This window comes from Periophthalmus magnuspinnatus, chromosome 7 (assembly GCF_009829125.3).
Source record: "Periophthalmus magnuspinnatus isolate fPerMag1 chromosome 7, fPerMag1.2.pri, whole genome shotgun sequence".
NCBI lineage: Eukaryota > Metazoa > Chordata > Actinopteri > Gobiiformes > Gobiidae > Periophthalmus > Periophthalmus magnuspinnatus.
This window is the reverse complement of record NC_047132.1, coordinates 24,660,280-24,673,300: the sequence shown is the minus strand read 5'-3', so window position 1 is coordinate 24,673,300 and position 13,021 is coordinate 24,660,280. Positions and strand designations below refer to the sequence as shown.

At 40.5% G+C, this 13,021-nt stretch overlaps 1 protein-coding gene across 2 annotated transcripts; it reads right to left on the bottom strand.

Annotated features, from left to right (window-relative positions):
• Nucleotides 1–1,708: 1,708 nt before the first annotated feature.
• Nucleotides 1,709–11,743, bottom strand: wnt5a (wingless-type MMTV integration site family, member 5a). Of its 2 annotated transcripts, none has more exons than XM_055222917.1 (5): nt 11,633–11,743; nt 9,321–9,469; nt 7,079–7,326; nt 4,244–4,536; nt 1,709–3,456 (listed from the first exon to the last, which is right to left on the bottom strand). In XM_055222917.1, exons 1-5 carry the CDS (start codon nt 11,711–11,713, stop codon nt 2,998–3,000), a joined length of 1,230 nt encoding a protein of 409 aa, XP_055078892.1. In that variant the 5' UTR covers nt 11,714–11,743; the 3' UTR covers nt 1,709–2,997. The 2 variants fall into 2 exon arrangements, with proteins under 2 accessions (XP_055078892.1, XP_033825414.1); XM_033969523.2 differs by having other exon boundaries at nt 10,937–11,703.
• Nucleotides 11,744–13,021: the final 1,278 nt, after the last annotated feature.

Sequence of the window (13,021 nt, the reverse complement as noted above, 5' to 3'; positions counted from 1 at the left end):
ATAATAGTCCTCATAATAGTTATATGGAGAATGTACCCGTTTACAGTCTTAAAATTTCACCACAGAATAATGGTCTTGCATGTGTCCCATCAATTGTCAAACTATAGTTATACAAGGGGAACATCTTGGTATTTGCATTGGCAGGAGCTCAATATTAAGAATTCTCACAAAATTGTGGTCAGCACTTTTGGCTGCAACTATAAAATGCTGCATTATATCATACATCTGCAGTGTCACGTAACGTTCCTGCAGATGCTCTGAAGAAGTCAAACCAATTGTTTCAGTCCTCCGCCCTGTTCTCATCATGCTAATTAGTATTCAAAACTGTACCTAAGAACACCAAACCAATGTGCTCATGTAAAACTATGTAAAATCACTTTATGGGGGACATTAATCAGTCGCTCTTCAGTAAAAGGGCAATTTGAGATGCACACGAGGAAAGCCATTCAAACAAACGATTATATTTCTAGAACAAACTGTGAAGAGGAGGTACTGAAGCACAGCCAAAGCATACAGTGTGTTCAAAATATATTCTTTTCTTACGCCGCATGAGGAGCCTGTGGTCAGTGCTTAATTGTGTGTGCGAATTTAAATAACAACTTTATCGAAACCACAACCGAAAAAGAGAGAACAAATATTTAGACAGTCACCCGCATGAAAAACCCATAGAAAGAACGGAGCGATGAGGGCACTGGGAAGGGGGCAGGTGTGGGGACGTCCTGCCAACAATTCAACAGATCTTCAGCAGAGTCAGTGAGGGCAGAGCACCTGTGGATTCAGTTACACTATCACTGCACCTGGAGATTTTCATTTGGGTCTTATAAATCACATCGAAGCATCTGATTTAATTCTGTTTTGGTTTCTCTTTATGTACAAATTTTTTCAGCTTCATAGAGTAACACAAGATGGTAGTTGGTGTAATTGCAGGCGCTCGTACGGGGTAGTGAGTACATGTGGCGTAGGAAAGAAGTATTAGCGTTTTAAAACAGTAAAATACTAGCATCAAAACCATGTGTATTTGGGTAACTTCTTGGGTACCTCCACTTTCAGTAATCTTTTCTGAATCTTTTTTCGTGCATGTTGAAAGCAGTCCCAATCTTATTTTATACGCCTGTAAACACACTGCTTTTTATTGAAAGTTCAAATATGCCAAGACCTGCTACCTTTGGTTTGTGCCTGTAAAATCTATCTTTCCTATAGTTTTCGGTGACCTCAGTATCGCATACAGTACAATTTCTGCAGAACTGTGACTTACAGGACCAAATGCCAGGGTTACACATGCGGGCTTATGCCAAGATCATTTTAAGTGTAAGCATGAGGCAGCGCCAGGGTCTTTTTATGAAAGATTGACTGAGCATTAGTTCCTTAAAGCTCCTCTCCACTCGCTTCTAATCCTTTTCCTCATTTACCCACAGTTCTCCTCTTCTCTTAAATTCTTGAACTCCACAAATTTATGATGAGGTCAGTCATCTTTTCGACAAGCATTTAAAAATCTACAAGTCCCACACGGAGCTGCTCAAAGTGAACCACAGGCACTGGAACAATAGAAAGACGATGACCACCAAAAAGATAGAGATGCCAATTTAAGAATTTTAGTATCGCTTTAAATTATTTTCGGGAAACATGAAAACTAAACTGAGTACTATTCCAAAGTGTTCAAAGGAAAATACATACAAATAAATAAAATACATGAAGGTTTAAGTGCTGGTTTTATATGGATATTTATTGAAATAAAGTAGAGCATCGAGCCAATTTGTAAAAAGTAACAAAATATCAGCTATATTAACACATTTTCAAACCTCAACTCCATGGAGAAGCTTATAAATACACTTGGTTGGATTGGTAAAACATAATGCCGTTGTCTATGGAGAATCACCACAGGGACAGTGAGCAGATAGGAAGTGGTATTGGTGCACACATTAAAATCACAGATACACGTTTCTTTTTTTTTTTTTTCTTGACCGAACCAACATGAAAAGTGAACAGAAAGATTATGTGTTTTGATAACAATAAGGTGCATTTCCCTTTACAAAGACAGTGAAAGAGCCGCAAGAACAACTAACATACAAAGTGACTTTCAAAACAAGAGCTTGAAGAGAACGCCAACAAACAATAGCATGGAGATGGTGGCTTGAAGTTGAAGTCTGGTTAAAAAAATAAATACATTTTACTGATTGGCTGGATAGACATACTATATACACAGAGAATGGATAAAGTCACCACTACAACATTGCCCATATATACTTGAAACCATTTACGTATTGTAAAATAATGTTAGATGGATACTTGATGTTAATATGGAAAAGAATGTACGCAATAACAATTATAATATTACTCTTGGTTAACACATACAGACAGGTATTAGCTTCTGTCTAAAAGTGCATATTGGTTGAGGGATTGTTGCAGCACCCGGGGAACTTTTAAGGCACTTGTACAGCTTAATAAAAATGGCCCAATCCCCAATCTTAGCCCTCTGTGTAGTACCCAATGTACTCCAAAGAACTCACGTGGACCACCAGTGTTACTTACTTGAAATGCCGTAAGGTCAATGAGGCGAGTATGTAATTGTCTAGAACTGGGCCAGTGAACAAAACATCCATACGCACAGGCATCCTCTTCAGTCATTCTTTAAGAACAAGCCCCAAACTCAACTATTCTACAACATTTGAAGAAGGGAGTCCAATTCAGTCCATTTGAATATCCAAATTTAAAAAAAAAGGTTGAAGGTGACTGGGCAGAGAGCTTTTCCAACAGTTTTTCAGGCATTTGGTGGGTATAAATCTGGCTGTTGACGTCTGGGCCAAAATAAAATCTCAAAATAAATATTTCTCAGTTTCTGATTTGTTGTTTAAAAAAAAAAAAAAAAAAAAAGTCAAGTCTTTTTGCAAAGGCATAATTGTTTAACTCTATAAATATAATTTATATAGTTTCTTTCTTTCATTCGTTCACTTCTTTGCTCCTCACACTGGTCTGACCACAAAACATGTGCTCCGTCTGTTACTTGCAGACAAACTGGTCCACGATTTTGGTGCAGCGCTTGCACTTGACATAGCAGCACCAGTGGAACTTACAGTGGCAGCGCTCCACTATCTGCGCCTTGTACTGGTCGTAGCCCCGCCCACAGCACATGAGCTCGCAGCCATCCATCCCCTCAGAGGTCTTGTTGCACAGGCGTCCCACAGTGCCCAGAGAGCCGGTGCTCTGGTTCTTCAGGCAATAGTCCGGGCTGGACTCCAGGTACACTAGGTCGTGGTTGGTTGGGGCGTTGAACTTGCTGTTGAGCTGGACCAGTTTGCCACGCGTGTTGAGCTTCATGGCTGCAGCGCTGTCATACTTCTCCTTCAGAGCGTCTCCTACCTTTCTGAAGTCCGCCAGCTGCAGCCAACAGGTCTTCAGACTGCAGGAGCCTGAGACCCCATGGCACTTACACGAGACGTGGGCCAGGTCGGACACCGTCTGAACCGGGATGAGAAAAGAATTAAAAACTAGGCTAAACGGCAAGGATATACTGTAAAGAAAACTTTTCTCAGTGTAGTACTGTATGATGGAATATACACAATTATGTTATTCTAATCCCTTATCCACTCCTCCTGCATTCCACACTTTGAATAAATATCTTATTTGTAAGGCATACAAAAATGACACCACTGTGTCTTGTAATAATCACAGTTGGCACTTATCTTCGTGTTTCTTAAGCTAACCAAAACATGCTACAGTTATTTGTCCTTTTTTAGGCCTGGCAGCAGATATCTGGCACGGCACACGTCTGAGGGGGTTTCAAGATGTTTAGAGAGAGATGGAGTGGCTTGTGTGATCTGACAGCACAGAGATAAAAGTGTGTGGTAATGAGAGCAGACAGAACTGTTACACAGATCATCAGCCAGATTCCTCACAGAGACCTGCACTTTTTCACTTCAAACCTCCCCATGCCGTTTCACTGTAGTCTGCACTTTGTTCAGTAATGTTGCACAAGTCCAGGTGTGCTAACTTTTTTTTTCTCTCAATTAAAAGCACATCAAGACTAACATAACATACTCTTAGAATTATAAGGTTCTATATGAGTTCTGGGTATTTCTGAGATATTGAGTTTTAAAGTGATCATCAGGTGAAGTGATTAAAATGATCATCGGGTATTCAGGAAACATCAGATAGACTCATAATTCTAAGGGGACAAAAACAAGATAAGGGGGGTTGTGGCTCACAGAGAGTGCATTCACCCCTTCACCATCTCATATCATCTTACCCGTCTTCCAGCTTCATTATTGTGTAGATTCATCAATTGCCGTGCGCTGTCGTACGAGCCTTTGGGATAGCTCTTCTCCCTCTCGCGAGCGTCCACAAACTCCTTGGAAAACCTGTATCCATAGTTGAGATTGTCTCCACAGCCACCCCACAGCCAGTCCCGAGGCAGGTCTTTGGGGCGCGCCGCTCGACTGCACCCACAGCTCGACAGTTCCCCCTCTCTACAGGCCCGGCTCACCGCGTTCACCACACCTGCTGCACTGATGGCGTAGGTGAAGGCCGTCTCTCTGCTGGCTGTAAGGACATTGGATATACTGGGTCAATCACAAAGTAAATGTTTGAATTTTAAGTTGAAATCCAATAGTTACGTGGATATACAAACTCTGCGAGATGTTATTACCTTGCCTAATATGTTCCAAACTATGACATTAAACTTAACCATCAAGCAATAACTAAAAAGCAATAACAAAACAAGATGGTGGCAACAGTCCACCATAGAAAAGTTACATAGCGCACCTTTAAATTAAGTTATTTTAGTATTTTTGTTACGTTTTATCATCACATTCCTTTTTTAGAGACTGTTCCAAGCTCCTCGTATTTTGATCCATTTTTCATTATGTTTATTTCTTCTATACTGAGGCCATATCAGTGTCCTTTTCCTTTAAGAATCCCCAGACAGAGGAGATGTGATGTCATATGACAGCACTCACCATACACTTAAGATTTCAGAGCGCTCCAGCCAAAACTGCTGCAGGCTCCTCATTACCAACATGTTCAAGTGCAGAGTTCGGTTTGCTGTTGTTGGGATTCAGCCAGAGAAAGCAACGCCCTCTAGTGACCAACACCCCTCAAAGCATGCACGCTCTAATTCAGCTCAAATTAGAATCGACAAGAAGAAGAGCTCTCTTGGTTGTATCTGTCACAAGTGAGGGATGCTGGAGCCACTAGCCATTAACCACAAATTTCCTCTGCTGGGAGGGCTCAAGACAATACAAGAAAGAGATACGTGTAAGCATTTTTCCCCTGCTGTCAGTGGATGTTCCCCCCATTAGCACCACTTTACCAAGCCACAGTCTACAAGGAGAGCGTAGATAAGAAGCAAAAAGGCAAAACAGCTGACCAAAGTATGCTGACATTAAAGACAAGGGCCACTAAAATATCTGAATGAAGTCTATACTGTCTACCTGCCGGGCCAAATCTGAGGAAAATACGATCTAATGGGAAGAACAGATGGAAAGAGAAAGACACATGACAAGGGCAATAGATTTGAGTGAAGGGAAAGCAGAACAGTAAAGAATGTATAGGAATATATGGCTTTCCCTTTAATGAAAATGTGCAGTCACTTCAAAATATTAAGCAAAAAGAAACCCAGCTGTGTACATTTGGCAATAGATTATCAGATATATTAGTCAAACTTTAATTGAGCCCTAGGATATTGGCAGGTTTCACATTTTGCCATCTTCCACTTTGCAGTCTCACTCAATTGAAAGAACCATTTGGGAGTTTGGTTCAACTGTATCCCAGCCTAAAGTAACCACAGTGGGCCGAGGAGCAAGTCTAAGGACCCCCTGGAGCGCTGTATGAAGCCAGCAGACTGACTGACAGGCTTTGAGTGTTACAGGGAAGGCCTTGTGTGCTCAGGCAAGACGGCGTTATGAAATATGTATAATTGTACGAGCAATACAATAATACAGTGAAGTTGTTGAACATTAATTCCAAACTTCAGTCTATAAAACCTTTTAAAAGCTCTCATATCTCCCCCGTTATTAATTACCATGATTGCATTTGTGGATTTAAAAAACTTAAAACCAAAGTTTTGGCGGGCCTGCATAAATCACAAACCTCGCTGTGAAACCATTTCTGAGGAAGTTACTTGAATTTAGAGACATTTCTTAAGAAAAATATTTATCTGTAAACGATCCGCACTAAGAGGAAAACCATATTGTAATCTTTCCTGACGTAAGAATAGAAATTGCTGCATGCTATTACTCAAACCTCCACATTAAAAAAAAAAAAAAAAGTTAATATGAAACTTAATTTTTTTATAATAGCCAATTTGATTAATGGCATCATGACATTGTGCCTGAGCTGATGTTGATGGTTTAGGAAGCTCTAAGCACAAATGCAAAACCAATGAGAATTTGACAGTAAGCAGCTCTATGTTGTTTTACGTTTCTATACTTTCCTCTAACTCGATGAGAAGCAGAAAGCCACAAGTTCTTTACCGTGTACCTCACTCACCAACCATTCCCTCACACGGCTGCCAAGAAGCAACAGTCCTATACACTTTTCCAATGAAGCAATGGCCAATCCAAAGTCAGGTAAATGAAGCATACAGAAACTGTGTGAGTACGTGACCTTTACGTTTAGACATACATATGCTATAACTTAATTACCATTTCAAGCTAAAAAAAATAAAATAAAATGCAGTTAAAGCTTTTTTTAAATGCTGAGGGCACCAGAATGACGCACACAGCTAATTTTGAACTTTTATGTTATGCGTGAATGTATCCCAAACTCCAGATTCATTTTCATTCAAAGTCAAATATTAAAATAAATTACACTGATTGCAATCAATCCACTTTTCTACCAGGAAATCTGCATTATTATTTTTGATGAGGAAATGAAATGTGAAGAACTTTTTTAAAGATTAAACCTACCCACCTCTGTGCAAACTACTGTATGTAGTTTGCAATTAAACACAGCCATTTAACTGCAATCCTTTTGATTAACTAGAACCACTTAATGAGACTTTATGAGATTTTTATGAGATATTTAATAAAATTCAAAACGTTCCATGTTTTTATGAAACAGTGAAATGTGTGTGTCTTGTTACCTATATGCATGACGCGTCCAAACACAGAGGAGTTGTCCACAGTGCTGCAGTTCCAGCGCCGGTGTCTGAACTGGTATTGGCACTCCCGGATGCCCGTCTTGGCGCCCTCCCCGATGTACTGCATGTGGTCCTGGTAGAGCTGGCACAGTTTCTTCTGGCCTTGCGACAGGCCCACCAGCTGGCTGCACAGAGGCTGAGCTCCGATGATGTAGGCCTCGGGAATTAGCAGAGGGTTCATGGCTAAAGACCTGAGAGGGCAAGGACATAATGGGGTTAAATATGCAAATGTAAAAGGGCTCAGTTTTCTTTTTATTTTATTGTAGTGGACGATTCATAATTTAACTTGTGTGTCGATCGAGGAACGTTATCTGCTGAAAAATGTGTGCCAAATGAATACAGAATTTGATTACACACTATTTGTATGTAAATATACAAAACGCTCCCATGAGACAGCAGCATGACTTTATTTATCTACAATGGGTCATTCCCAAGCCTGGATAAGGTAAAAAGTTACACTAAAAAAGTTAGTAAGCAATTTAACACATGCCAACCAAGAGGCAGATGTTTCTCAGTGGTAACCTCAAAAGAGAAAGCAAAAAACGTTATCAACTGGTATATATAAAGTATATCCCTCATGTGATCATAAAAAGTGGCCCTAAGTGCAATACTGAACTACAAAGGGATACAAAAGCTACATTTTTGAATGACTCATTGAAGACTCGCACTCATTTCACCATCTGGTTCCAGGCCACAGGACAATTAGAGCGGCCCATCCCCAAGCCCCAAGAGAGACACAATTAGCCCCCAGTGTAACCCGATCGACTGGGGGAACTCAGCAGCAGCACGGGAACGCAAAATAACACATACAACATACATACACAACATGAGCACACAACATATGCGCACACACACAATATGAGCACGCACACAACATTCTCACATACACAACATGAGCACAAACACAACATGAGCACCAACACAACATGAGCACACACACAACATGAGCACCAACACAACATGAGCACCAACACAACATGAGCACCAACACAACATGAGCACCAACACAACATGAGCACCAACACAACATGAGCACCAACACAACATGAGCACACAACATATGCACACACACAACATGTTCACGTACATAACATGCTCACACACACACACACATCATGAGCACATACAACATGGGCACACATAACATACACGTGCACACAATATACGCAAACACACAACATACGCACACACACATCATGAGCACACACAACATACGCATGCACACAACATACACACACACACAACATACACACGCACACAGCTCAGTTTGTGCGCTCAGCCACTCAGGCTCTGCTGCTGCAACACTAAATCATTTACACCTGTGTCCCCTCCAAACCGGAAACAGACTAACAGTTTGGGCTCGCAGCTCCTTCAGCGGGCCTGCACTTCAGCTGATTTAATGGAGGCTCTTTCCAAAACAATGAATTTTAAAGTATGCCTGCACAATAAAAATGTTAGAGGATTGCAGATTTTGAAAGTAAATGTACTGCCATAATGTTACAGTCACATGTGACTTATTAAGGACATTAATTGGTGAAATGTTGTTTTTATTGTAATTTATACCTGGCTTAGACCACTTTGAACCAGGTTTTGTCTATTTAGTCTTAATCCAAGTATGAAATTCCACGTGTTTATATTTAAACTTTGTCCATTCAGTAATGAAGTTTCTCCAGTGATACTGGTATCATATTATTCAACACATGATGTTTATTGTGTTTGTTAAAGAATCATTATGAAATAATAATTCAAACTCATATAAATTCTGTCATTAACATATAAAGTAAATCTGTTCATTGACACTGCAATTACTGTAGTCTCCAACCAAATTACCAAGTGCAAAGGTGTATTTAAGTGGCTCGTACGGTGAGTGCACAAATATAGACATTTCAGTGAACATTACCAGAAACTGGACAATATTCACAAACATTCGCACACAGGCTGCGACTGTATTTGCACATATTTGGAAGGTGACTCATACACCACTGCGTTTTCTATAATTTTCATAATTTTGTCTTGGCCAAGCAAGAATATAAGTTAAAAACAAACTAAGTGTGCCATAGTGAACATTTTACTTTTGTAAACAGTCTTGGCCAGCGCAGGGGTTCAAATCCAATTTCACATGAAGGTGTTAAAAAAAACATAAAACCCCCTTCAATAAAATGCAGGGGAGTAAAAACATACATACCACCATGAGTTGGCCTCCACCACCACCTGCATGAGGAGTGTGAGGATAGTGAGAGCGAACACACAGTGTCTGGAGTCCAGCGTCGCGGAGCCGAAAGGCCAGCACAGCGGCCGGCACACGCACCTCAGCCCCAGGTTCATACTGACAATCTGACGGACAAAACAACATGAGTTAAATACACAGAAAAAAAACAAAAAACTACAGTGTTTCTGGATTTTTCAGCCCATTAGGGCAAAAGACAAATCTTGACTAAAAGTAGACAGTTGGCGGCAGTTTGGACTGAGGCACACACAGAAATGTGTATCCTTAAAAAGAAATAGTTTCAAATGATATGACAGAAAAAATACATTTTACAATGTACAACATTTTTTTTAAATTGTTAGGCCGTAAACTCTAAACCTGATACTAAATATTGACATAATTGCTGTAATTTTCATAGAGTCATATAAAATAGACAATTGCCTTGTGGTAAAATGTATGAAAAGGGCAATAGTAAATTAAACCTAATTATTATCAAATGTGTCATACAAAATATTTTTATAATATAGCAGAGCATTGACATTGCGTTTGAGGCGATCATAAATCCACAGCGGTGTGAACGTGCCAGACTCTGTGTTCATTTGCTGAAGTGTCAGACTGTGATTAAACTGGGGCCAAGTTCATCATCAGACACGAGCACGCGCGCTCACGTATGCACTAAACGCGCGCACGTGTTTAGGCTACTTTTGTTTCTTTGTTTTTTATTTCATTGTGTATTGTAACTAAAATGTATATATATATTTTTTTTAATTTATTTTAAACTCGTGAATTCTGCGCAGGTTTGAAGGTGAAATGTAGGTCCGGGTGCACGTGTAAATGCACTAGACATATTTATATTTATCACTAAATAATTATTCAGCCCAAGTTCATGATCTAAAACAGGCGAAGAAAAACAGAAGAGAATTTGCATTGTATTTGTATTGTTGTTTAGAATGAGAGGCTCATTCAGAGTGAGTATTTTCACACGGGCCTCACTGTGACACTTACGTTTGAGACTCTGATTTACTCTGGATTAAAACTCAAGTTTTCGGCAGCGCTCGCCCCACTGCAGATGGGAGATCTTGTAGGAATTTATAGCCGGTAAAATGCAAGTAAAAATATATTGTCTAGATTCTACAATTTCGTTTGTTCAATTGTTGCAGCCGTAACCAGGACTAGTCTAAAGCTACACTGGAACATTTACACTAAATCTTTAAAAGCAGCCTCCTGTGCGTCGTGCCGCGCTCCTGGCGACATGAACTGCAGAAGCCAGGAGAGGGAGCCAGGTGCACGGCTTTATGATGAGAACAGCAGCAAAGACTTTACACTAAGTAAACTATTCAAACACTTTCCCACTGGATCTGAAATGCCCATCATGCACCGGGCATAAGAAGAGTTATTTAATGAAGGTTACGCGTCCTGATTTAAAGATGCCAATCAGTGGACCAGTCTTTCTGTGTGGCTTGTTTCTCATCTGTCAAGAAGTTAATTTAGCAGCAGTGGGCCTATCAGTGCAGCGGGGTCCAACTAAAACAGTTCCTTTTGGAAAACAACACAGGACTAGGGCCATGGAGATAACAGCAGAGCAGACAACTCACCGTGCAGAGAGCAGCCCGTTACAAGAAGCAGTAATCCCTGAGCACACCAGTCCAGGTCAATTTAAGATTCCCTTTTGTCACCGTAGGAAAGAAAAAAAAATCGCTGTCTTCCCAGGTAATGTCTTGAAGAAATATAACTTCAAAGTTTGATGTTTCTGGTGGCAATTAAAGCGCTCCGTCAAAGGTCAATTCAAACCAACAAGGAAAGTTTATCTTAGGTTTGTGGGCAATATCTCATTTTAAATTAAAAATACCTAGTGGAAAACAAAATGCCAATTTGTCCCATGAAACTCTGTAATGTCTTTAAAAAAATATCACCTTTCTGTCACTTAGGTTGTGCAGCTCAAACGTAAAATCCAGTCGTTTGCGCAGTCAGCCCGTAGCACAATTACCTGCGCAAAAATCCACACAGAGATCCTCGCCACAAACGACTTGTCAAATTCCTTTCCATTCTGTGCGAAGACAACAACAGAAACCGCTCGTGACAACTCCTTTTGCAGTATCCAGTGAATAAAATCACGGCACAGTTCCAGACAGTAGACCAGGATCCCCAAACTTTGTCGTCCACCGGCGCGCGTCGTGCTGCGCTGCTGCGTCCTCGCCGTGTGTTGTGCGTCTGTCTGTTGGAAGAGAAGTATCGGCGACTATTCCCGTTTCGCACCGTTTTTCTATCCCTCCTCTCTGTTCTCGTCTCACCTGCTGCTGTCGCCTCCCCACACAAACTAGCCGACTGCAGCGTGGATGTGAGCCGCAAAACCCCCTTACACTTTGGCGCATGCGCTCTTTCACATCTTCTTCATCTTGCCTTCCAGCCCAGGCAGCCACCACCAGCAGCAACTTTCAGGAACCAAGGAGGAATTTGAGTGTAGGTGAAAACTTTGGGGAGGGAGGGTTTTGGAGGGGAGGGGTGAACGGAACAGCCTGTAACAAAACAAGCGTCTCTATTACCTAAAATAAACTTATAAAGCACTCGAGGCTATTACCCTATCCATACTAGAGGAGAGACTTAGGATCTGTTCCCGGGTTGCCAGATCAGGTTACTGTGAGGTAAAAATCAAGACTGCAGAATGTACACAGGGCGCTCTCATCACCTGAAGGCCTGGAGCATTACAGCCATTAAGGTCATTATTATTTTATGGTACATTATCTCAAAACAGAGAGCTCTATAGCACAGGTTTTCAAATTCTAGTTCATTTTCAATCTTCTACGGGTCTACTCTATGGTTTAAACCTCTATAATTTATTTAGTCTATTCCAGAGTCAGCTGGATACCTGTTTTAGGCCTCTGCTGCCTGTTAACCCTTAGTCCATTTTAGAATGCACCCGTTTAGTCCCTGTTCAGTCTTGATTTAGTCCTACTTTAGTAGATGTTTTATGGTAGGCTCATTGTTTGGGTCTGGACTCTGTAAATAGTTTTGTCTTATTAAAATACAAGTCTATGTTTATCGTAGTCTAGTGACCTACTCTGATCTACAAGCATTAAATATGAAACGTAAAAAGACAGTTTGGTCCAGGTTAAGACCTGTCTTGGTTCAAGTTTAGTGCATGTTATATCCTTGCTTAATCCAGGTTTTAGAAGCTACACACCAGCGATACAGTACGATGTTTTGTTGTTCAAGTCAGAGGTCAAAATACTCAATAGTTCCACTAAGTGATTATTTGCAATTACACTGCGGAAGTTGGGGTTCAAATAACAGTAGGAAAAACAATAGCAAAATGAATAGGAGGGGCATTAACCTGGGCAATTTGGCAGTGTGCCCTGGTAATTGAGTGAAGATGGAAAATAAAATGGGTTGATCCCAGTGCAATGTATGACTAAGGAGGATAGGCCTCATATAAAACAAATAAACGTTTGAATAGCTGCTTCACCAATGAGATGTCTGGTTGAGCTAAAAGTTTGAGTAAAAATTCCACTTAGTAATTATTTTCAATTGTTTCACTGTAGGAACTACTTCCTCAGACAACAAACAAACAAAAAACATTCTAAGGGATGACAAAACCCAGTCTTAACCAGAACTAGACTAATATCATCACACCATCAATAGTTCCCATACCACAGTGTAAAAACATTTATAGTTGATTGTAC